Source organism: Macrotis lagotis, chromosome 7 (genome assembly GCF_037893015.1).
Source record: "Macrotis lagotis isolate mMagLag1 chromosome 7, bilby.v1.9.chrom.fasta, whole genome shotgun sequence".
NCBI lineage: Eukaryota > Metazoa > Chordata > Mammalia > Peramelemorphia > Peramelidae > Macrotis > Macrotis lagotis.
In genome coordinates this window covers 119141980-119168928 of record NC_133664.1, presented here as the reverse complement: position 1 = coordinate 119168928, position 26949 = coordinate 119141980, and the positions used below count along the sequence as shown (strand labels likewise).

The following is a 26949-nucleotide window of genomic DNA, read 5'->3' as shown; positions in this document are numbered from 1 at the left end:
TAGAACTTTCCATCCTTCAAAACCCAGGGGGAAAAAAGGTATATCTTTAGGAAAATCTCCCCAATTATGTCCCCAAATTTCTTCCTCACATTGCACAAAGCATAAACTGAATAACCATAGAAGAATACTAGTAAATAGCTCATACTGAAATGGTGCATTAAGTTCTATAAAGTTCTTTGTTATCTTTCTTAATCTCATTAGATCAATGTATCTATTACACACTTAATATATACCAGGCATCATGTTAAATTAGCAGAATACAAATACAAGCAGAAAGGTGATTTCAAAATCATTTTGACTGGCAATCATGGTGATCTGGAAAGGGGTATATAGTAATACTGGAATCAAGTCAGGGGAGAAAATCAGATGTTCCTGATTCCTGTCCCATCCATCTCTCCCCCCACCACCCACTTCTCCTTAGTGGACAACCCTATGACAGCCTAGCATAGTAACTAATTACCATAGTCTTATTAAAAAAAGAAAGAAAGAAAGAGAACCCTATGAAACTGTATGCAATGACATTAAAAAGGTTAACCTTGGCCATCGTGAAGAGATATGAGAAGGCATCTCTTCCTCTTCATAGCATAGATAAAGGTTTATGAATTTGGAACACTTTATAAACTGTCAGCTGGTTTGTTTTACTTAGTTTTTCTGAACTCGTTTTCCACCTTTTATTCTGTCAAAAGTGGCAGGCCCTCTGGGAAGGGAAGGAATATTGGAGGATGCATATGATGTTTTAAAAATATATAAAAAAATATCGATTGAGTCTATCAGGCTAACTGTGCTATCAGGTCATTTTTATATGCAAATACTCCTGATATTTATGAAAGACATTGGGCGTTAGGGGGTGGCTAGGTGACGAAGTGGATAGAGCACCACCCTGGAGTCAGGAGTACCTGAGTTCAAATCCACCTTAGACACCTGTGTGTGGCCTTGGGCAAGCCACTTAACCCCATTGCCTTGCAAAAATGGAAAAAAAAAAGGCATTGGGCAATCCAGTTTAAGTCTTACTCCAATGTTTCCATTTAGCATGAGAAGTAACCTGTGTTCTCAAAAAATAGGCAAACACTGGCAGATCCACCGAATAGGTGACCCAACAGACAAGGCATGGGAATAGTTGGGTTGGCCCACCAGACACTCATGAAGTTCTCTCATTAAGTAAGAGTTAGGAAAATCCCTACACTGTTGGATGACAAGAATTTTTGAAATACTGAAGGAATCCAACATATAGAAAGGCAACATATCATTGTTAACAAAAAAACATGGATTTGGGTGTCAACTAGATGGATTGGGAATCAACTAGACCAGAGTTCAAATAATGTCTTGGGTATTATGACCCTCAGCAAGTGGCTTAAATCTCAGTGTGGCTCGGTTTTCTCATTAATAACATAAGGGTGTTAGACTCTTCATGTCTCCTCCAGTATGACTTTATGAAATATTGGAAAAAGAGGGAATAATGTTGAAGGAAAAAAGAAAACACAAAAAGATACTAAGGGAGGGTAGGTGCTGGAACCAGTTAAGTGATCTTTTCATCTGCCTGGGATCATATCAGAACTTGAAATGAGCTTTGCACTTTCTCTAGATTAAAGCAGCTGCACAGAAGTACCTCATCCCAAATGTTCCCAGAAGAATGAAGTCAGAAATTTTGGTTTCAACCCAATTTGTGGATTACTTACTGCCTAAAAGACCTTGGGAAAATCATTTAATCTCTTGTGGATAGATATTTTATTTCCTTACCTATAATATGAGCTATGGCTAACTAGATGGAAAAAAAACTCCTTTACCCAATGGTTCCTTTGATTCAACCTATTTTCCAAATTGAGTAGAAGGGGCAGGTGTACAACTTACTATCGTCCTCAGGGCTGGGGTTTATTTTTTTGAGGGGAGTGAGTCTTTTTGTCTTCATCCCTCCTCAAATCTGTGATATAGTAGTTGCTAATTATGTTAATTAATTGCAATCTGGGGCAACCCATTTTTTGTGCTCTTAGCCCTGAATTTCAGGGTCCTTTTGGAGAGTCAATTCCCAGTTATACTCAACTCTTTAAATCCCCATTTGGAACTTTTTTGGGGGGGGAAAATATACTGGAGTGTGGCTTGCCATTTCCTTCTCTAACTCATTTTACAGATGAGGAGATGGAGGTAAATATGGTTAAGTGACTTGCCCAGGATTACATACATAGCCAACTATGTGTCTGAGACAGATTTGAACTCAGGGTAGATGAGTTTTTCCTGACTCCTAGCAGTCTCAGTGTTGGTTTAAATGGTACCTATATATGATATATGATAGTTTCCACTCTGGCTAATTTTCAGCATGAAAATGTTCTATTATAAGGAGTTGTAACTGTTGTTTACCCTTCATTCTGCCCCAGGAATACCTAAATGCTTGCTATGAATTGGGAAATGTCTTTAAGTTGATAGAAGCCAAGATTCATAAAGGAGATCCAAGCCTTTAAGATACACTGTGTAGGCAAATAAAAGAATCTGTTTTATTCTCATCAGAAAAAGTCATATTAATCATTGCTACTATTAAACTTGCACTGCATCTTCTGGTTTGCTTCTAGGATTCAATCACCAAGGATTCAAGAAGATGCCAGGGCCAAAGCAGGCCAGTTAACTGCAGCCACACCCTCCTTCCTGCCACTCTCAACAGCTCCCAGCTGTTTGCCATAGTAGGTAATGGTGGTGCTGCTCCCAGACTCCCCCTTTTCTTTCTACAAATACACAAAAGAGTATTCCACTTTCCCCACTGCTGACTAAATGGCTGACAGACCCTTCTGATAACAAGGTTTTAGACTCTACCTTACCAAGGGTGCTTCACACCCCAAAGTCACAGCATTTCATTGGTTGCTCTTCCTAATTATCTTTTCTCATAGAAAGTCTTCTTTCTCACCCCACCCTACAAAAACTCCCCATTGCATCCAACATTTAAAATTTTGTGTTCTCCAATGGAGGAGGTGGGCAGTAGTGACACCTTATCCACATATCTTATCTGTGAATGGGTATTTCGGGGCAAGAGAGAAACTATTATTATTATTGTTCACAGTAAGAGGAACATCAGCTGACATTTGTGCAGCAACTATGCTTTTTTTCAGTGGGGTTTTTTTCCTATGAACATTTTATCACCTGCTTCCTATACAATAAGTCTTTCAAATTGGAAGGACAACTAATATCATCCCCATTTTAAAGGTTGAGAAAAACTGAGGATCAAACAACCTTAGTCTGCACAAGACCCCAAGGTAGGATGCAGCTGCTCACTTTTCAAAGTCTGGCAGTACTGCTTGCGTCTCTTTAGATATTGAGCATCCCCTATATTGGAATTATTCACCTAAAAATCTCATCTCCCCTCTCCTCAGATTAGAAGGGCAGGAACCAAGTCTTATCTCCGAGGGAGTACAGCTAGGGTGGCAACTGTTCCATTTTAAAATATAATAAACCGAGGCACAAAGATGCTGGCTGAATGGCCCAAGGTCATACAGAAAGGACAAGTAATTACTACTTCTCAGGCAGCCTTTTCTGTCTCTCTGGAGTCCTTGACTGATGCTTCCCATACTCCAGACTTCAAACTCCTGGGGAGCTAACTGAAAATCACCCTGTAACTGGCCACCGTTTTGAGGGTTGCTGTGGGATTTCCACTTCTTCAGAATCTGCCAGCCTCAGAAAGAACACAAGCTTCTTCCATCCTTTCTCACTCATGCTTTAACTGATCCAAATGGCCAAGAACCTCACCAATCAGAAGCCACTCTAGCTATAATTCCCAGACCAAAGTCTTGGTTTTTTACTTTTTTTTCCCTTAAGCCTACAACCTCACCCTTCTCCCAAACCAGGACTTTTTCATCCATCAACTCCTCTGTCCTTTCCCCCCTTCCCCTGCTGTGTCACTATCACTCGCAGTGGCTCTGGGGGAGTGAGAGGTAATTCGTGTGCCAGCGAATTGCTCTTCTCCCCAAGAAACGTAAATCATAAACCTTTCACCCAATGGAGGATGGATTTTAGGTGTCCCTGGAGTCGAGCAAGACGCCCCAGTGCCAGCCGACCTGACCTCTGCTGCACTCCTACCCCAGAACATAAGTACAGTGGAGGTTCGGGGAAGTAGGGGGAAGACGTGGGTCCTCCACCGGCTCGGGGGTCCTTCCGATGTGCTCGAATGAAGTTCCTTTGTGTGTCCAGAGGGGCTCGGAAAACCCCACAGCGCGGACGTCGGGGCCCCTCCATACCAATTGTTTTTCCCTTAAAGAAAGCTCCCCTAAGTTGGCTCTGGCCAGCGCTCTGGATGTTTTGCGATCCCATCCCCACCTATCCACATGCTCCGCGGCTATGAATGGGCTACTTGAAACAGGCCATCTGGCCGCAGCTTCTGTCTTAGAACTTCCTTCCCCACCTGCCTCATTTTCTCTACCCCCCCCCCGCCCCCAGGCCATCAGGATTATTTTATTTTGCTTCCAACTCACAAAACGGGCAACGATCAGATGGGGGGGGGCAGGAGAACGGGAGATGGATGGAGAAGATGAGATTCGAGAGCTTATGAAGGGCCCCGCTCGGCTCCGTCAGCCCCTCCGCAGTCCCCACAGGCCCTTGTTTCTCCCTGCTATTTCCTGGCCCGGGTGGCCCGTCCCCACACACGCTGGCCCAGGTTTGCACCTGCTTTCTTTGGGGGGGGGGGCTGCACGCGCGGTCCAGGCTGCGGAGGGGCTGGGCAGGAGGCGCCCCACTACCGAGGGCGCCCCGGGGGGCGAGGGCTGGGGCAGAAGGGGAGGGGTGGCCCAGGAGGGGAGGTCCGGCGGGGCCGGCGTGCACTCACCCGATACCCCGGTCGGCGGCAGCGGCAGCAGCAGCAGCAGCAGCGGCGGCAGCAGCGCGGGCGGCGGGGAGCGCATCCTGTCCTCCCGGCCGGGCCCCGGGGCCGGGGCTGCGGACGAGGCTGGGCTGGGCCGGGCTCCCCCGCTGCCGCTCCTCCTCTGGTGCCGCAGAGCCGGGCCGGGCGCAGCCCGCGGGGAGCCTGGGACCCGGAGCCTGGGACCGGGAGCCTGGGACCCGGAGCCCGGGACCGGGGGCCTGGGACCGGGGGCCTGGGACCCGGAGCCCGGGACCGGGACCGGGGGCCTGGGACCGGGAGCCTGGGACCGGGGGCCTGGGACCCGGAGCCTGGGACCGACGCGCCGCCGCCTGCGGGGCCGGGGGCTGAGCGGCTGAGCGGCTGGGGGCGGCGGCCGCGGGCCGCGGGCGCGCTCCGGCTCCTATGTACCGTCCCCCTCCCCGCCCTCCCCCAGGAGCCGCCCGAGGCGGCGGCGGGGCGGGGCGGCCACTCGGGTTCGGAACAATGAGCAGAAGGAGGAAACTCCGCCCTGGGCGAGAGCCGAGGGGAGGGGGCGAGGGAGAGGGGCCCCGGCTCCGCGGGGAGGGGGCGGCGGCACAGGTGCTGCGCGGGGACGGCCCCTTTCGGTCAGCTCCGGCCCGGGGATGCTCCCGAGGCCGCCGAAGCACATTCTCCGGAGCCTGGCACCCCAAGACTCTCGAGAACTGCCTTCCCGACCACTGGGGTAATCGCAGTAGAATCCACGTGCATCCTGGGACCCCCGGGATACATTTCTCGGAAGCCGGGAAGAAACAGTAAGGTTTCGTGAAAATCAAATACAATAGCGACTGCAACTTTTGAAGGTCCCTCAAACTCTCCCTGAAGGCGAGTGGAGCAGTTGAATGTGGCTTCCCCCAGAAGTCAGCCAAAGAAGCTGTGAGAAGCAAGGCTACAAAGGGATGGGGACACTAATGCAAGTGCCCCCCCCCCCCCCCCCCCCCCCGCTTCAGTTCCACCAGCATTTATTAGACCCACTGGCCGTTGCTTTTTATAACTAGAGCTGGATTTTTCCATTACTTTTGCTTCCCTCCCTACTTCTGCACTATATACTAACTCTAAAACTCGGAGGGGAAAAGGATCCATGTGTTCAAAGATACTTAATGCAGATCTTTCTGGACTAGCGAAGAACTAAAAAGCTCCCTTAATCATCAACCGGCTTACTGAAGAATTCTTATGTACTCTATTGTGCTTAGACTGGGGATTCAAAACCAAAAGGCAGAGACCTAGTCTCAGGGAGGCTTTCTCTGCGGGTAAAAGGCGGTGGGGTGGCAGAGACTGAGACTTAGTAGGAGTTCATATCTTTTAGGGACTAATCTGTCAAGGATAATAATACCGCTATCTAATAATCACTCTAATAAAGGTTACAGTGGGCAGGGAGGGATCCTAGTGCTATGGATAGAGGGAAGAACAGGAAGGACATTGGATTTCTATTAGACATGAAAATAGGTAAAGGCCCGATGTGGAGGGGAGGTTGGGAAAACTGAGACACTAGCATATTGTCGGTGGAGTTGTGAACTGATCCAACCATTTTGGAGAGCAATTTGAAACTACCCCCCAAAAGGCAATGAAACTGTGCAGATCCTTTGATCCAGTAACAGCTGTGTCTAGGCTAGATGAAACTTCTGAAATCTGGAGGACCGAAGTTAAAATCCAACCTCAGACACTCACTAGCTGGGTGATCTTGGGCCAGTCACTTAACTCTGGTTATCTCCTATCCAGTGCCATCTCCAGTCATCTTGATTGTATCTGGTCACTGAACCCAAATGAATCCAGAAGAGAATGTGAGGCTGTTGACTTAACCCACCAACCTCTTCACTCAAATACAGTTCACAGAGCCTGTTGTCGCAATATCTCTCTGATGTCATGATCTTCTTCAAGAACAAAGGACAGGGGTGGCTAGGTGGCGTAGTGGATAAAGCACCGGTCCTGGAGTCAGGAGTACCTGAGTTCAAATCCGGTCTCAGACACTAAAATAATTACCTAGCTGTCTGTGGCCTTGGGCAAGCCACTTAACCCCGTTTGCCTTTCGAAACCCTAAAAAAAAAAAAAAAAGAACAAAGGACAACCATCACCATCATCATCCCAAAGAGATCACACAAAAGGGGAAAAGACCCACACGTACAAGAATATTCATAGCAACTCTTTTTTTTTTTGGTGGAAAGAATTGATGGGTATGCCTATCAATTAGGGAATGGCTGAACAAGTTGTGGTATATGATGAGCAGGCAGATTTCAGAAGAACCTTCCATGAACTGATGGTGAGTGAAGTGAGCAGAATCAGTAGAACACTGTGAACAGTAAATACTATGTGATGATCAGCTATGATAGACTTAGCTCTTTTCTCAGAAATCCAGCAGTCCAAGACAGTTCCAAAAGACCTGCGATAGAAAATGCCATTCACATCCAGAGAAAGAACTGGAATCTAAATGCATATCAAAACATACTACTTTCACCTTTTAAAAATTTGTTTTTTTGCTCTTTCCTTCTCATGATTTTCCCTTTTTGTTTTGATTCTTTTTTCATGGTATCACCAATATGGAAATATGTATAAAAATTAAGTAAGGACCTGGAAATTTTCATCAATTAATAAAGAACAATCACCCCCTCCCCCCCATCAATCCAGGATAATTAGGTGGAGTGAAGATTGGATAGTTGTTAAACATAGGTCAGTCAGACAGAGGATAAATGATGTCTTCAGACATGTGATAGAGATGGGTATAATCCAGAGGTCCAGGAGCTTTGCAAATCCTCTGATCTCAGGAGGTTGATCTAGGGATTCCCATCTGTGCAAAAGCAGCTAGACCTGGAACAGTGTCTTGTTTTCCAGGCTGTTGGGGTTTGAGCATGGGAACTAGCTGACAAGCTTGTTTTTTACAGGAAGTTTCTGCATGGCTCATTCTGGCCTCATTTGCCAGGTATCATAGAGGATGTTCTTTGTAATTTTCTGTGTACATATGTGACTTTAATAGTTAAAAATAAAAATTCCTGCCTCTTTGTGTCAGCAGATTTGTTTCTCTGTTTCCCCCCTTCACCAAAACAAATGTGCCAGATTTTAAACTCTATAATCTTTTTGGAAACCATCAGTTCTGTATCTAAGAGATGTTGCTTGACTTCAAATGCATCTGTTTGTGCATACTAAGACACACACACACACACACACACACACACACACACACACATTCAGTGAGAGTCCATTCCACTGAAAATGAAAAAGTACAATGCAATAAAGAATTCAGAAGGATGATATTTCGAAAAGATTGGGCTTCAGTGTATATGTTTGTGTGTGTGTGTGTGCATGCCATTTATTGCTAAATTACATGAACTTAAAAATAAGAGAGAAGCAGGAACTGATGACTGTTTTGCCTTTCATCTACATAGATGCTACTGCTTGCTCACTGCTAATAGGACACATAATGTAAATTGCATTTGACAGCTTTTGGTTCCCAGGAACAGAGCTTGCCACTTTCTCTGATCAGGACCCCCTTGTCAGGGATAGGGGCTGTATTCTGTGACCAAGGACTATCCAATCTGCAAAATTCATAGAACTGGTATCTACCTCAGAGGCCATCTCATATAAATGGTACCTAAACAAGAATCCTCTATAGTACTCCCAATAAACTGGTCATTAAAACTAATTACACATTTATCCCATTCCCATCCTGAGACAAAGCTCAAAGTCTGTCTGTCTTTGTGTGGAGTTGAAATATAAAGTTAACTGGACTTTGACTTTGGCCCCGTTTACCGTATTGTGACTCAAAGCTTTAAGAGCCTTGGAATGCTCTACCTTCTTAGCTCAACTCCTGACCTCCCTGTCTTCCTTTGAGTCCCAAATAAAATAACATCCTCAACAGAAACTTTTCTCAACCCCTTTTAGTTCCAGTGCCTTCCTTCTTTTAATTCCTCTTTAACTTGTAGCAAACTTGATTTAGATGATTGTTAGCTCTCTGAGGTTCTGTCTTTTACCTCCTTTTATATTCATAGCACTTAGCAGCTTGCCATACATAATAAATTATTGTTCAATTGATATAGTAGAAAATTAAAGCATGATTTAGATATTATTTCACAAACACTTTTGGTATACTCAGAATTAGTTAACTAAATATGAATTTTCTCTGAGTCTTCCTATCCCTTGTCCCCCCCCCTTTATTAATTCCCTGAAATCCAAGCCATGACTTACTCATCTAGATCTCTCTGTTGCCCCTCCTGTCTGGTCTAGTGAATTATACATAGTAGGTGCTTAATAAATAACAAATGACTGTTGAATGGGAGGAATTGCTAGTCATAGCTTACAGAAGAGGTAAGTGAGGTACAAATGCATCATTTTCCTCCAGTGTCATATCACCATCAAGAGTTCAATTGAAAAAAGTCAAATCCAAGAGTCCTGAATTCTGGCAACTGCCACTCTTTTACACTCATGAATTTCAATTCTACTTCCTCTCTTAAGGTGGCATATGACTTGGCTACTGAATCACAACCTTAATTTAATTTTGTCACTGGCAGTCAGTTTGTGCCTAGTGGTATAGGGGTAAAAGAGGAAATGAGGAGAAATCTAGAAGCCATAGAAAGAGAAATACATAAGAAGCGCCAACTTGTCTCAGCTCTTTGTGGTCACAGTTTTATTTTACATTTATTAAGAACATCTATTAAGTTACTGCCCTGTTCCAGGATTCTTTGTCAGTCACTGAGGATACACTTAACAAAGAATGAAACAATCCCTACTTGCTAGAAACTTATATTCTAATGGGGATTGGAGATGGGAGAGGCAGGGGGACAAGTTGATGGTGGTGGTGCTAGTGGAAAAGAGTTTCATATGTAAACGGATACAGTATAAATATATAAATAGGTGGCATGGTGGACAGAGAGCTGGGCAGGTTCTGGACAGGAGGTTCTGAGATCAAATTTGATCTAAAGTATTTACTAGCTGAGTATTCTTGAGCAAGTCACTTGGCAACTGCCTGTGTCAATTTCCTTATCTGTAAAATGGGGGTCATAATATTACTTTGTTGTGAAAATCAAATGAGGTAATATTTGAAAAATGTTTAGCACAGTATTTGGGACATAGTAAGTAAAAAATTATAATACACACACACACACACACACACACACATATATATATATATAAATGTTAGTGATCATTATTGAATATATACATATATATATACATATGTATATGTATATTAGTTAAATACAAGGTAGGTAGTACCTGTGGGGAAAAATGGCTAAAAACCTGTGTGTCATGACTTTGGGAGGTGGGATGGGAAGCTTTTCTTCAGAAAAAGTAGCCTTAGCAGTCAAAGAAATGAAGAATTCAGCATTGTGTAAATGAAGACTCAGTCAAAATTCTATTCAGATTATGTCAAAAAAGAACTTCTGCCACCAGATAGGAGACTGTTCACCTTCCACCAAGAGGATCATTTGAAATCCCCACCCAAACAGGTAAATATCTCACCCAAATAGATCTGATCTTTAGTGACTCCTGAGACAAGGTTAATAAGTTACAAACCCAAGGTTGAGATATTTCTCTCCCCTACTCCCATCATGTGATATCCTGCCCCAATTAATTTTCTTCTTGTGACCCTACTTGGAGTTTCCTTGGCAAAGATACAAGAGTTATTTGCTTTTTCCTCCTCCAGCTCATTTTAGAGATGAAGATCTGTGGCAAAAACAGAGTTAAGTGACTTACTCAGGGTCACACAACCAGCCTTTTAATTAACCTCCCAAATAAAGAAAGTAGTTGAAGCAAAAGCTTCACTTCTGCTCCTGGTATATTGCCTGAAGGCTGTATAAAACTCTCTGTCTGTGTTTCTCCCTTTGTTCTGCAGAGTTACTACCTACCAGACTAGTTGATGCTAATTAAACTTTTTACCTTCTAGCTTTGCCTCCAGATTCATTGATCTCCAATCGAATCAACCAGAGAGGAATGAACTCTCTAGGAGGGTCTTGGAACCTCTGGGTTGAGGAATTCCCCAGCATTTGCTTAGAAAAGCCACTAATGGGGGTTGGACCGAGGGACTAGAAAAGGTTTCTTAGAAAAGAAAGTATTGAACTTCCTCTTAAAGGAAGAAAGAGATTCTATGAACATGTGAAGAAGAAAGAAAGCCTATTTGGCTGCATCACAAAGTAATGTCAATGATGTTGGAAACAGAGGTTGGGGACAAGATGTAAATTGCTTTAAAAAGTAAACATCAAATGGAAGCCCTCAATCAGTATCAGCTTTGGATGATTAATCAATATGGGATAGCTAGATGGCACAATGAATAGAGTGCTGGGCCTGGAGTCAAGAAGACCTGAATTCAAATGTGGCTCTTCTAGCTGAGTGACCCTGAGCAAGTCACTTAACCCTATTGTCCTCAGTTTTGTCATCTATAAAATGAACTAGAGAAACCACTCCAGTACTAAGAAAACCCCAAATGGAGTAATAAAGAATCTGACATAGTTGAAACTCAACAACATATCTATTATTAGTTAGCCATTCCCTCCAGTAAAACTCTTTGAGAGAAGGGAGTTTCTTTTTCCTTTTCCTTTCTTTTCCTTTCTTTTCCTTTCTTTTCTTTTCTTTTCTCTTTTCTCTTCTCTTCTCTTCTCTTCTCTTCTCTTCTCTTCTCTTCTCTTCTCTTCTCTTCTCTTCTCTTCTCTTCTCTTCTCTTCTCTTCTCTTCTCTTCCTTCCTTCCTTTCTTTCTTTCTTTCTTTCTTTCTTTCTTTCTTTCTTTCTTTCTTTCTTTCTTTCTTTATCTTGTATCTCTAGGACATGTTTATTGGTTGTTATTGGAGCTGAATAGTAGATTTCACTGGCTTGGGAGAGTAATATCTCTTCTGATATTTTTTTTTAGATGAGGTCAACTGATGCAGGTCAACTTTTCTACCAATTGTTTTCTTGGATAGACCTACAGGGGTGTAAGCGTCTAAGACTGGATTTAAACTAAGGAAAGTGAGTCTTCCTGACTCCAGGCTCAACACTATTGTCACCTCACTGCCCCAAATACAAAACACAGTACGTGTAAAATGATTTCTACAGAGACTAACAATTGAGACTTGGAGAAAGCATCAGGAAAGTTCTCAAATAAAAGTGATACCCAAGCTGTGCTTTTAAGGAAGCTAAGGATTTTTTGAGATGGAGTTGAGAGGAAAGGGGAGAAAAGGAACAACTTGGAAGCAGGAAATCAGGAAGTGAAATACCTGTTATAAGCATCTGCAAGCTAGAAAGCTAGTTTGCCTGAATGAGAGAAAAATAGTATGAAAGAGCTAGAAAAGATAGATGGAGGTCATTTAAGTACCAGGGTCAAGATTTTGTATTTTTATGGAGGCAGTAGGAAGACATCAAAGATTTTTGAGTGGGAAGGAGGGACCTGGCAATATCTACATTTTGGTAGCTGTATGATGGATAGACTAGAGAGGGGATCAATTAGTTGGCAAACATTTAGTAAGCCTCAACTGGCCTTATATTAGGTGTGGGCTACAAAGACCAAAGCAAGGAAATTATATTCTTTTTTTTGGGAAAAAACAACCAAATATGTATACATATAAATAAAGACTAGAATCATAATGTTTAGCACCCAGTAAGTGCTTGATTAATTTTTACTGAATTTAATTTAATAGACATAAAATCAAGTATCCTCAGCCAGTTTCCAAAGAATCACAAAGTCCATCTTTATTTATAAATCCCCTATCATTTCAGAAATCTATGTAGATGAAGTGTTGGAAGTGGAAAGGGTAAAAAGATTTGAGCTAAAAAGGGGAAAGGGTGGTAATTGTAATTGCTATTCAACATTAGAATCTAAAAAATCAAATGATGACGATGTTTGTCTTTCATTCTCAGAGAAGATGATGGCCAGTCTCACTTTCTACTTGAGAGCCATTTGGGTCCAGTGGCAAGATATGAATCAGGATAACTGGAGATGGTCCTGGATGCAAGACAGTCAAGGTTAAGTGACTTGCCCAAGGTCATCCAGGTTGTAAGAGTTAAGTTTCTGAGGCTAAATTTGAACTCAGATCTTTCTGACTCTAGAGCTAGTGCTCTATCCACTGTACCACCTAGCTGCCCCACATATTGGAATTAAAGACTGAGGGAAAGTATGTATACACACACACACACACACACACACACACACACACACACACAGACTGTTGCTATTGTGATGGAAGATGGAAGTGAAGGAAGCAAATTGGGTGACTTCTGACTGAGAAATGATTGGGAAAATTATGTTATATGAATAAAATAGCATATTATTGTGCCATGAGAAAAGATGAAGATGAAGATTCAAAGAACTTGGGGAAGCATAAATTGAAACATAACTGAGTAAGCAGGACCAGAAGAATAATTACTACAATATTTACAAAAATGTAAAAAAAAAGAACTGGAAGACTTAAGAGCTCTCATCACTGACTTTTAGAATGTGCTTATAGCTAGGCATGTTGTTACTGTAACATATCCCCAGGTGATGCTCTATATATTGCTAATATGCATTTGTTTATTTTAGTTTTAATGGTACCAAAGGTTGGTCACTTGGGATTCCAGAAAAATCTATGATTTTAAATCAAAAGATGCTTGTGTTTTGACTGTATAGTATTAGGTTCCGATCTTTACAAGGTATTGAAAAGAGTTTCAATATAGGATAGGAATGTAACATGAGTCCTAAAGCCCATTGGTATGGAATTCTCTCTTTCTTGATGAAGACCTATGCCTCAAGTCTTTAGGAGGAGCAAGGCAGAGTTACTGAGAGTGGGACAGAAGTTTGCTCACTTTGTGTTTGAGAATCTCTTGGGAGTTTTCTTCAGTCCTCTTCTGGGTCTGTAGTCTCTGGGGATTCTTTTGACTTCCAGCTCTGAGAGAAAAACTGGAAGAAGCAAACTCCACTTTAGTTGCTGAAAAAAGTCAACTTTAGAGGAGATAGAAGTCTTCATCAAGTACCTATCCCCAGTTTGCTATCCTAGAAACTCCAGGGATTCAGGGAACTTCCCCTTGGATGAAATCTAGGACTTTTTCTCTCTGTGGCTGTCTCTGTGGCTGTCTCTGTGGCTCTCTCTCTCTCTCTCTCTCTCCTTCTGTTGAGCTAAGTTACCTTGCTCCCTGTGACAATACGTTTCTTTATTCTGTATTTTCTGTTATATATTCTCCTATGTATACTTTCTGTGACTTCTATTTTCCTACTGATTTAGATAGATGGGTTTCTTGGCTAAAAACAAAAATCTAAAAATTGAAGAACTTTCTTAACAACTCTGTTTTACAGATGAGAAAAATGAGACTCAGAGATGTGAAATTACTTAAGATTCCTACTTTCTCAGGGAAAACTTTTTTTGTAAGGGATTGTTTCTTTTACAAAAATTTTGTGTGTGTAGAGGTGGAGCATCAGGTTAGCACAGAGCATTGCTTCTGTGTTCATTCACTTACCAGGACATTCTCAGCAATAACTTCATTTTTCAGAATCCTTCTCCATAAAGGTATTCATTGAATATAATTTTTCCATTTTCATTCCCTATCTTTAGTTTAAAAAGTCTATATCCCTATAAACTAATAATAAAAATGTATAACACTGATAGCAGATTTTTCCCTTAACTTGCAGGCATCCTTGATGCATCCATAAATCTTTCTCGATTCCCTTGTCCAAACCTCATTGTCTCCATGTACCAAATTCTTCCCTCCACTCCACATAAAACAAAACCCCAATCCCCCCATTAATTCCATTAAAATTTTTCAAGCTTCTGTCATAACCTATATACTGCAGATACCACAGTAAACCTTACCAATCCACAGGTGATGGCTGAATTATCTGACAATTTGTAACATCCAGCTACTTTCATTATTAGTTGATGAGACCTTTAGAATGGGTTCTGAGTTTGCTTTAAGAAAGCATTTGGTGGGGTAGCTAGGTGTCTCAGTGAATAGTGCACTGGCCCTGGAGTCCGGAGGACCTGAATTCACATATGACTTCAGATACTTAATAATTACCTAGTTGTGTGACCTTGGGCAAGTCGCCTAATCCCAGTGCCTTGCCAAAAAAAAGGGGGGATTCCAGATTTCTGTCTTTATCCTACTCCTGTTGCCTGCACCCACCCCTCCCAAAAACTAAAATGCCACCTCTTCTTTTCTCCCATGGGACAGCTAGGATATTTTAGCAGTGAGTGATTTAAATTTTTTTTTCTTTTTAATTCATAGTTCCTAGAAGCCTGCTTTGTAAAATTGAGATCTATTGTCACTCCTCTATCCCTTTAGTATCTATACTCTATTCTCAGGGGCTCTAAGTCTTTGAGGGCAAGGATTCTTAATAAGTGTCTCTCTCTCACTTACTGCAAAATAAGTAAGCATTTATGTGCAAAGTCAGAGTCCCATGGCTAAGAATGGTGCAAACCTGCAGAGATAAATGCCTCACCATCCGTATTGACTAAAAGTAATAAACATGAGAAGACTGGGATTTGAGTCTGGAGGTTCCCATGACTTCATTAACCTCTGAAGCAGTATTCTTATCGGGGTCATGGCCACAATTTGATAACATTGCAGGCTCACATCTGAACAGCTTGAGTTGCATCATTTCAGCAACCTGCAGTTGGGAGATAGCCCAGAGCAAAGCATGGCTCTGGAGCTCAGAGGCCTAGGCATTTTGCAAATAGCTCAAGCAAAACAAAACCAGAAAAATCCTTCTCTAACCCAGATGGTGTTGTAAGAGGCTCCTTAAAGGATCTTACTGAGTAGGATGACCTGAGCTTTCTTGTGGCACCTTGGCCAATAAAGACATGAACGAAAAGTTTTTATTAAGCAAAGAACACCAGATTTGGAGTCAGGAAGATCTGAGTTCAAATTCTCCCTCAGACAAGTATAACTCTAGGCAAATCATTTATCCCCTATTTGCTTCAGTTGTTGTGAAGCTGTTTCAGTCATGTCTGATTCTCTGGAACTTTTTGGAATTTTCTTGGCAAAGGTACTGGGATTTATCTTTGACAAGTCCATGGGTTCATGTAGAGTTGGACTTGACTGAACAACTGAACAAGAAGATATGCTAAATAGTTCTATGCCTACCCTTAAGGGGAACTCACAAGAGGTCAGAAAAAACAATATAAGGACACTCTCTGAAGAACTTTGGGATCCATTGTGAACCTGGGAGACACTAGCCAGGATGGTCTAGCCTGACATGCTTCATCAACGAAGTTGCCATACTCTATGAGCAAAGCAGAATTGCAATACCTCAAAAGAAATGTGGGATGCACACATTTAGAGATGTCTCCACTCCAAATATTCATAAGGGCTGTTTATACCTGATCTGTGGTAGAACCTTTCAAACTTATATAGATCTGAGCAGCCACAGTTGGACACCCTGTACCTTGACCTGACATAGTGATATCATTTTGATCCTTTTCCGAGCATGAAGGGACAGCAACCCTACCCTTAAGGTAGGAGATTAGAGTCTGATTGGGAAAATTATGTGACCAGGAAAGGGCTTTAATCTATCATGAGTGAAGTCATTGATGAGCTGTTAACAACATAGAATTTCCCAAAGCATTAGTTATGTTGATTTGATTAGGGTAGTTCCCTGAGTTAGAGGTAGAAGGACAGGAAAGTCAAGTTTGTCGAGCTTTGGAATTTTTTTTTTTGTCATTGACCTAATCAGGACAACTGAAGTCTTTCAGTGCATGGTTTCTGGAAGTCCAGTTGCTAGTCCTAGACTCTAGGTCCTAAAGGATTCAGAGGCAAAGAAGGATGACAAGAATATGGTCAGGGTGTACTGATGGATGTTTGTAAGCATAGTCTGATTGTCTCTGATTTCTGTGTATGTCCCCTCCTAGAAACTATATACAAAATGAATCCCTAACGTTTTTCTTTTAAGGATAAATTTCCCTGAAATATAGTATTTTTATTGGGAGACCACAGTGATATTGCAGGAAGGAAGGAGGAGATAGTTCAAAAGCCCTAGGGGCAGTAGATACCAAAGACTCTACTAGGACTTAAAACCTTGGTCTATAAAGCTGATCATGGGCATTAAAGATCACCTGATTCCATATTTTCAAGGATCACAAGAGTTAGACTCCTAGAAATTTGTGGTCCTTCGGAAGCAGGATGATACAACGTAAGAGAGTCCCTTAATTCTCTCTGAGCTTCAGTCTATTTATGTGTATAATAAGGATTTGATATTTGATCCTAAAAGTGATAATGGAGTTTATTGTTTAAGACATGACATAACCAGACCTGTGTAATAGGGAAGTTTGGAAGAAGGGAGGGTTTGGGGAGAAAGATAATGGATTCATTTTTAGCTCTACTGAGTGTAAAATATCTACTATTCAGTTGGAGATGCAAATCTTGAAGTTAAAAAAAAAGAGATTAGGACTGAATAAGCAAATCTGCAAACCATCAACATAGAAGTAATAATTAAATCCATGGGAACTGATAAAATCAGGAAGAGAAATGGTATATAAAGAGAAGAGATCCTAGGACAAACTCTTGGGAGATACCCAACAGTTAATGACCAGAACCGAGCCTCAGCAAAGACTAGCAAAGAAGGCTGAGGAGTCTGAGGAACAGATAGAAGAAAAACTAGGAGAGAGCGGTGTCAGGAAAATCTAGAGAGAAGAGAATATGAAGGAGAAAACAGTGTCAATGGCTATAGAGAGATGAAAAAAAGAGAGGTCTGAGAAAAGGTAATTAGATTTGGCAGTTAAGAAATCATTTAACTTAAGAGAGAGCAGTTTCAGTAAAAGTTAAGAAGAAGAAGGAAGTAGAGACACCTATAGTAAGTAGTTTTTCTTAAATGTTATTTTATTTATTTTTTCCAATTATATATAAAGATAGTTTTCAATGTTCATCTTTTTGTAAACTTTTGAGTTCCACATTTTCCCGCCCTTCTTCCCCCTGCCCTCCATGGCAGTAAGTAATCTGATATGGGTTTTACATGTCCAATTGTGTTTAATATCTTTTCATATTAGGCACATTAGGACTAATTGGAATTAGAACTAAAGGGGAAAAAACCATGAGAAAGAAAGAAAAAACAAAAAAAGTTTTAAAAATTGAAAGTAGTATGCTTCGATCTGCATTCATCCTCTTCGAGGTTTTTTCTCTGGACGTTGTGGACTTTTCCATCATAAGTCTTTAGTATTGTCCTTGCTCATTGAAGTGCTGAAATGAACTGAGTCCATCATAGGTGACCATCTCACAATGTGCTGTTAATGTGTACAGTATTCTACTGATTCTATTACTCAGCAACAGTTCATACAAGTTTTTCTAGACTTTTAAGACATTTGCATGGTATATAATACTTTCTAGGAGTTTCACCTCCACAAAAGGAAGGAGAGATATGGGAAGATAGCTGAAGGAATGGATGGATTTATGAAAGTTTTTTTCTGGATACTGAGGGAGATTGGAGAATAAATATGTTTTTGGAGGAAGGGAAGCCACCTCTAGACTAGAAGAGACAGAAGATAAGTGAAAAGAGGAGTATGATGGAAGGTGTAATTTTTCTGGAAAGACCAGATAGAACGGTATTGATTTTACAAGTAGAGATGTTTGTTTTTTCAAGAAGAGCCACTTCTGTATCTGAGCTCGGTGAAGGAGAACATAATGAGAAAAGTCATTTGAGTGATGTATGATGAGGAGAAAGGGAGAAGAGAGAACTCTTGGTGAAAAGCTTCTTTTTTTTTTTCAGTGAAATATGCAGTCAGATCCTCAATTGAGATTGTGTGTTTGTGTGTGTGTGTGTGTGTGTGTGTGTGTGTGTGTGTGTGTGTGTGTGTGTAAAAGCTGAAAGTTTGGATCAAGAAGATCTTAGACACTCTCTGTGTGATCCTGGGCAAGTTACTTAACCCTGTTGACCTCAGTTTCCTCATCTGTAAAATGAACAGGAGAAGGAAATGGCTAACCAGTCCAGTAGCTCTGCCAAGAAAACTTCAAATGGAGTCACGGGTCAGACATTCTGAAAAATGAGTTAACAACAAAAAGATTACTTTCCCACAGTGCACAAATGCATTACTTCTCTGTTCAAGAATTTTGAGGGGCAGCTAGGTGGTATAGTGGATAGAACAGTGACCCTGGAGTCAGGAAGACCTGAGTTCAAATTCAACCTCAAACACTTAATGCTTACTTAGCTGTGTGACTACGGGCAAGTCACAATCCCATTGCCTTGCAAAAAAAAAAAATTCTGAAATCCTCTCACTGACCAAAATCTATAAACCTTTGCCTTCCTTTACTAAATTCAACTTTTTATTCACACTAGGACCTCCAGTCCCTCAACCTCTCAGCTCTCTCTCACACTCTCTTCCAGGTACCTTTCATTCTCTCCCCTTTTCCCATTTGACCCCTTGATGAACTAACTCAACTCTACAATATTCTCATCTCTTGCCTATCCCTAGCCCCCTTGTTATATCAGTGATTGCACTTCCTCAAACCTCAATCTTGGCTCACTTCCACCATTCTCCAACCTATACACATGTAAGTGGAGAAAATTATTTTGATTGGGCCCACTACATCAATTGGGTCCTCTCTATTGTCAGGAAATCCTAACTATACCTCCCTTATCAATTTATTATCCCACTTCCCACGGTGGGATCATCTTTCCTCAAACCTTCTATGGTTTCCTTCCCATAAACTTCTTAGCTAAGAACCTTGCCTCATACTATATAGAAAAAAATTGAGGCCATTTGGGATGAGCTTTCTCTTCTCCCCTCTTTCTTGTCTCATATCACTCATATATTTTCTGCCATTCTCTCCTCTTTCACCCCATCTCACATGAAAAGATAGTTTTACCCTTTACCCTCTACCTGCACAAGTGATCCCATTCCAATCCCATTTCCTTCAACATATTGCTGCATGTCATTCCCCTTCTTTCATTTATCTTCAGTCTCTCCATGTCTACTGACTCCTTCCTAATTGCCAGCAAACACACCCATGTCCCATTCATCCTCAAAAATCCATCATGAGATCCTTTTATCCCCATTAACTCTTGTCCAATATTTCTTCTGTCCTTTGTGGCAAAATTCCTTGAAAAGACTCTTTTTGTACCTCCAGCTCTCAGCATTGTATCGAACACATTGTTGTTGTTTAGTAATTTTTTTTTTCCAGTTGTGTCAGCTTTTCATGACCCCATTTGTGTTTTTCTTGGCAAAGATACTGGAATGGTTTTTCCTTCTCCAGTTCATTTTACAGATGAGGAAACTGAGGCAAGCATGGTTAAGGGACTTGCCCAGGATCTTACAGCTAGTAAGTATCTGCGGATAGACTTGAACTTACAATGCGCAGTAGGTGCTTAATAAGTATTTATTGACTGCCTAACAGTGAAGCTAAGGCAAGATTATATAACCTAAACAGTAGTGGACCTGGCCAGCAGAGCTTCCTTCTGTAGCACATGAACAGGATGGAAGGCAATGAATGTTGGGAATAATCCAAGCCTGGTTTTGGCAAGGCAAGATCAGTGACATATGCATATATTTATATCTTGAAGACGCAAAGTGATGAGGTAGCCATTAACATTTATCTACCCCACAGAATATCACAATCTTGTCAACCAACCTTCCTCATCTGCTTGGTTTTTTCTAAGTGGAGGGGGAAAATAGGTCAGTCCCATTGAAAGATTTTCCTATATTCCAGGGTAAGAAGCAATGAAGTACCCATCTGTCATAGGTAATCCCACTTCGACTTGGAATCTACACTGAGTCTCCTCCATTACACTGGTGACCAATTTATCACCACCTTCACCACCACCCCTCATCCTGAATCCTTTCAATTAAGTTAATCTTTCCTTAAAACATTCTTTGCTGTATTACTTCCTTCATTGTTTTCTAGAATAGTAGTGTTAAACTCCAACAGAAATGGGGCCACTAAACTGTACATAGGGATCCCTGTGGGCTGCATGCTTAAAGTGTAATATTATCAAAATATTATTATCTTTTCTTTACTTAATATTTCCTAATTACCTTTTAATCTGGTTCAGGCTGCACTTGGAAATGTACTCAGCCATCTGCTTGGGTGTTTGACATATATGTTACTATATTTCAAGCTCTTTGTCCCTTTCCAACTGGCCAGTAGCACATAGGTAAAGCAACACTGGACTTTGGCAGACCAAGAGATGTAGTAGCACCTGAAAGATCATTTTAGCTTTCTTGGTAGCAATTTCCACTCTGCTCTGCCTTTCCCACTTCTCCAAAGACTCATTCCCTGGGGCTACTCCAAGGAAATTTCTAACTGGGGTGAGATCTGAAGAGTAAGGTACTCCAGAGTAGAACCTGAACTCTAACAGTGAATCTATTATTATTCAGAGAAATCCCCTAGAGAAGTCATTTTAACTAGCCTCTGGGGCTTTTCTAGATCCACCATTCAGGTGCTAAGCTTAGCCTAGAGAAAGACAAATTCATTGTCTTTCCTTTGTCATTCCTATTATCTTTCTTAGCCATAAAACTACTACAGTTTTAAACTTTTATGGTTGACCTCTGATACTTTCTCCACTTCTCCCACTGGATATGGAGAGCAACTGCCTTAGAAACTACAATTCCAGACCATCCTAAAACTTCAGTTTCTCTCTCCTCTGACTTTTTTCTTCTGTTTCCTAGTCCCAAATCTACCTGCCACTGACAAGATTGCAATTCCTTCCTGGACCCTCATGGGTCCTTTCTGATTTTGACCCAGCGGTCTATATTGGTGTAATGGAAAACAATTTTTTTTTCTGGAAATAAGCAGAATTTTAACATCTCTAAATCTAATCTCTAAACACTCAATCCTTGTCTGTTTCTTTCATTGGGAAGAAATTAATAATAATAAAATTAGCATTTATATAACACCTATTAAGTATATCTCATTTGGACCTTTTAACAACCTTGAGAGGAAGGTGAAATTATGATTTCTTGATTTTACAGTAGAGGAAACCAAGGTAGACAGAGGTTAAAGCAACTTGCCCAGTGTCAAACTAGTGTTGAACTTGGCTCTTCTTAACTATAGATTAAGCCCTTTCTCTCCTGGGCCACCCAGCTACAATTCAGATTTATATTGACTTGCTAAAAAAACAAAGAAATCACTAAGCATTTACTAAGGTGTACTTTTTGGTGCTAGTACTGGAGAATATGAAAAGGCAAATTTAAGATAGAATTAGTTCAGCAACAAACATTTTTTATTCAGCTACTGTGTGCAAAACAGAGTACTAGATAATGGAGACATAAAAATAAGAAGGAATGAGACAGACAATCTGTTACCAGAGTTTACAAATAAAAACTCTGGTTAATGCAGTATGAACACAGACCAAAACTTACTATTTCAATTTTTTTTTTAGGTTTTTGCAAGGCAATGGGGTTAAGTGGCTTGCCCAAAGACACACAGCTAGGTAATTATTAAGTGTTTGAGGCCGGATTTGAACTCAGGTCCTCCTGACTCCAGGGCTGGTGCCCACTATGCCACCTAGCCGCCCCTATTTTCAATTTTTAATATTTGTTTTATATTTTATTTTTTCCTCAAAGTTTTTCTCCTTTTTGTTCTGATTCTTCTTTCACATTATTCACATTATTTAACATTATTGATATGGAAATATGTTTAGCATAGTTATAGATCTCAAAACCTTACAAAAAATGATTGCTGAAAATTATCCTTGCATGTAGTTGGAAAAATAAAATGATAAATTAATTAAAAAATTAAAAAACCAAAACCAAAAACTCTCTGGTTAAGAAGGATCAGCTAAGTCCCTGGGTTTATTGTGAAGTATCATGCACACATGTATATGTGTACATACATACATATATATATATATATATGTTTATTTTATGTGTATGTATTGTTTGTATATGCAGGGACCTTCCAAAGAAAGTTTGGATAACAGCCAGGGGAAAGAGGTTAACAAGAACAAAGTTGATGTCTCTCTAAGACCCTATCTTTCCAGCCCATCAGTCTCAAAGGACCAACCAGCCTGGAAGCTGCCCCTACCTTCATGGTTAGGGTTAAGGCATTATTGTGAAAACAAACAGAAGAATAAAGGAAATGGGAGTGTGGAAATTTCCTTCACTCTCTTCACTGTCATTGCTGATGAGAACAGAACACTACAAAATAATAATTTAGCATCCTTTATGGGCTTTGTTCCCAAATTACACTGGTACTTAAAGGTTTGGTTCCTGAAAAGAAGTTGCTACCTTAGATTTTGAGAGAAACCCTGTGTGTGTGACTTTTCCTGCTACTGAAACTCATAAGCCCCTACTATGGTATTTCTCCATTAACAATCAGCTAGTAGATTTAATTAGATTTTTTAAGGGAAAGTATTTATTAAAATGATATAGTAAATTGACAAGCATTTATTGTTTTTCAGTCATATCTGACTCTTTGTGATCATTTGGGGTTTTCTTGGCAGCTCATTTTACAGATAAAGAAGTGAAGCAGAAAGGATTAAGTGACTCATTCGCTTAACTAGTAAATGTATAAGGACAGATTTGAACCACAAAGATGAGTCTTCCTGACTTCAGGCCTAGTACTCCGTCCACTGTGTCACATAGTGATGGTTTCCTGAAAAAGGGAGACTGTTGTAGTAGTCTCAAAACTACCAAGTCTAATTTTATAGCAGAAGGAAAGATAACAAGCATTTATATAGTGCCTGAGTATTTACAAATATGATCTCATTTGATCCTTACAACAACCCTTCAAAGTAGGTGCTGTTATTACCTCCATTATATAATTGAAGAAACTGAGGGAAATGGAGGTTAAGTGACTTACCCAGGGTCATATGGTTAATGCAATAGTATTCATATTCATATATCAGTCATGCCCTAATTGATGAGAGCAATCTTATTTTCCAATTTTCTTCTCATATAAGGAAGCCATTTTAAATATTTTTGTACAAATGAGTTCTGTTATTTAATCTTTTTGAGGTACAGACTTAGTAGAGGTATTTCTGGGTTAAAGGGTATTTATTATTTAGGAACAGTTTTCCCATGGCTTCAAATTGCTTTCCAGAATAGTCAAACTAATTCATAGATTCCCCCATCGATGCATAAAGTGTCTGCTTTCCCACAATACCTCCAACATTCGTCATTTTCCTTATGGAAAATTTTCTTAAGGGTATGAGGAAGATTCTTAGAGTTGTTTTAATTTTAATTTCTCTACTTATTAATGATGTAGACTTTTTTCCTTCTTTATATCATGAATGTCTTCTATTCATATTCTCTGACCATTTATTAATTGGGGAATGACTCTTATAAAGTTTGAAGCAATTCCTTATATAATTTGGAAGCCAGGCCTTAATCAAAGAAACTGCAGAGGCTTTTTAAAAAATCCAGTATTGTCTTGGTGGGTACTATCAATAAAAGAAGACTTACAATTGTAGATTAGCCAAAAATGAAATGGAAAGATGCATGAAGGGGATAAGTATGGTATTACAAATTATTGAGGATGACTTACACGTGAGAAGTAGCAGCAAGGCAGTATGTTTTATTTATTGGAAAGAATCTTGGACCTGGAGTTCTGGAGACCAAAAATCTTGATTCTTGTTCTAGAATTTATTATCTACATGACCATGAACAAGTCCCTTTACTTCTCTAAATTGCAGTTTCCTTATATATATAAAATAGAGATGATAGTACCTCATGGGTGTGTTATTAGGAAAATATTTTGTAAATCTTTAAATACTTTATTGCTATTTTTTAAATGTAATCATCAATGACATGTATTATCAGAAAAGGAAGTGTGTGAGGCAAATAGTTCTAGTCTAGTTCCTCACAAAATATTAAAAGAATCAGGAGAGTTTCTTTGTGTTGGGTAGTTTTTTATGAATTAATTTTATTTTTATGGGAAGGCAGAGAAAAGAATCACACAGCAGAAGGTATGGAGTGACTGTGAGATAGACTAATGAAAGGCATGAAATCAAGGATCCATAGCTATTTTGAAGTATGACCAACAACATGATATAAAAACAAAAATATAGTTCCAATTAATCTATAAAATTTTAACAATAAAGTTAGGCCCTGTCACTTTAATATAACAGCAATAACTATACTATAAACATTGTTAATACGAGAGACTTAAAGGTATTGCACAATATACAGCAAATACAATGTTATGTATCATAAATTTGATCCAAAATTAATTTTTTTCTAACTATAATAAACCTTAGCTAGATATTTAATTAACAATAGTGTGGGGTTTTTTAAAAAACATTTTAGAATTTAGAAAGGTTCTGGGGGAAGGAGGATGACTGTTAGCTTGGATCTCATAAAAGGTTGTTAAATTAAATGAAGCTTTTTTTGATGGCTATTTATAATTTTTCCTTCCATTGGCCTTAAAATTCCATTTACTGTAGTAGCTTCTTGATAAATATTTGGTATTGATGGTTATGATGACTATGGCATTTTCTTACTGAAAACATTTTCAAATGTAGGAGATGACCCAACATTTCTCCCTTATATCCTTTCCTACTTCCTCAGTTTATTTAGACTGGGAAGCTTCTTGGCATTACTCAAATGGATCTATCATCTCATTGATCTGGGAACTCCCTTCAATGAATCATATCATAGACCTTCCATATCTTTTCATTTTGTGCAATTCTTACCTATGTCCTCCCAAAGGTTCCCCATAGGGCATCTATTCAGCATATTCAAAGACTTCTTTATTGGTAGAATACTCTGTCCACCATCTACCTTACATTTATCTTTTGAAAAATATATCTTTTCTTTCTATCATACATTCTCTCTCTATTAGACCAGATAAAGCTCATCAAGAAATAGAAACATTTGTCAAGTTAGTCTTTCTTATCATCTTAACTGATCCACCTAATATTTTGGAAATAAATTGTACTTCATTAGAAATTCATGAAAATATTGCCTAGACACACTAATGAATTGCTGGTGGAGCTGTTAAATTATGGAAAAAATTTGAAACTTTTTAAATAAAGTAGCTAAAATGCTTGTATAGGGAGGTCATTGACAGAAAGAAAGTTCTGTATACACCCAAACATTTATATCAGCACTTTTTTGTGATAGAAAAGAACCAGAAATAAAAATGCCTAACAACCGGGGAGTGTCTAAATAAAATGTGGTACATGAATGTAATATAGAAAATTATTGTGAAGTTATTGGAGTTGTGATCCAACCATTCTGAAGAGCAATTAGGAACTATTCCCAAAGGGCTATAAAATTGTGCATACCCTTTGATACAACAATATCACTACCACGTCTATATCTCCAAAAGTTCATAAAAAAGATGAAAAGACCCACATATACAAAAATATTTATAGCAATTCTGTGTTGGTAAAGAATAGGAAATTGAGGGACTGACCATCAACTGGGGAATAACTGGACAAGTTGAGGCATATGAATGTAATGCAATACTATTGTTCTATGAGAAATGATGGGCAAGTGAATTTCAGAAAAAACTGGACTTACATGAACTGATGCTGAGTGAAATGAGAACCGTGAGACCATTGCACATATTAACAACATGGTGTGATGATCAACTCAGCTCTTCTCAGAAATACAATGAGTAAAGAGACTTGTGATAGAAATGTCATTCACATTCAGAGAAAGAACTATAAAGTCTGAATAAAAAAAATTGTTTTTTGTGTTTTCTTTCTCGTGATTTTTCCCTTTTGTTTGGATTTTTCTTTCATGATATGACAAATATGGAAATATGTTAAACATTATTGTGCCTATATAACTTATATCATGTTTATTGTTATCTTGAGGAGGGTAGGGAGGGAAGGAGGAAATTTTATAAAAAATGAAAGTTGAAAACTCTTTACATGTAATTGGAAAAAATAAAATATTATCAAGATTGAAAAAAAGAAAATCACTGTGCATTAAGAAATGATGAATATAGATAAACATAGAAAGAGTTATATGAACTGATACAAAGTGAGGTAAATAGAACCAAAAAGACAATATACACAATAATCACAACAATGAGAATGAACATCAATCATAAAACAATTGAAAATTAATGTTGCGAAATTGCAAACAACAAACTTAGCTCCAGAGAAGAGTTATAAGAAGATGTTTCCTATTACCCGTTTAAAGATAAGTTGGGATAGGTCCTTGGATGTGGAATATTATAGAATGGGGAGAATAATACAAGGAGAAATGTAGGTGCTAAGAAAACAAAGAGATCAATAAAAATCTATTTAATAACAATACTAAAATCTTTGGCCAACTCACTATCCTGAATT

The 26949-nt window shown here is 39.7% G+C and overlaps 1 protein-coding gene across 1 annotated transcript in view; it reads right to left on the bottom strand.

Moving 5' to 3' along the window:
- PODXL (podocalyxin like) overlaps nt 1–26949 on the bottom strand; it is a 78901-nt gene that overhangs the window by 49082 nt on the left and 2870 nt on the right. The window contains exons 2-3 of the mRNA XM_074195274.1: nt 5046–5671; nt 4799–4996 (exon numbers count right to left, since the gene is read on the bottom strand). Of these exons, the coding sequence (XP_074051375.1) occupies nt 4799–4996; nt 5046–5671 (824 nt within the window). The remainder of the gene's footprint in view (nt 1–4798; nt 4997–5045; nt 5672–26949) is intronic.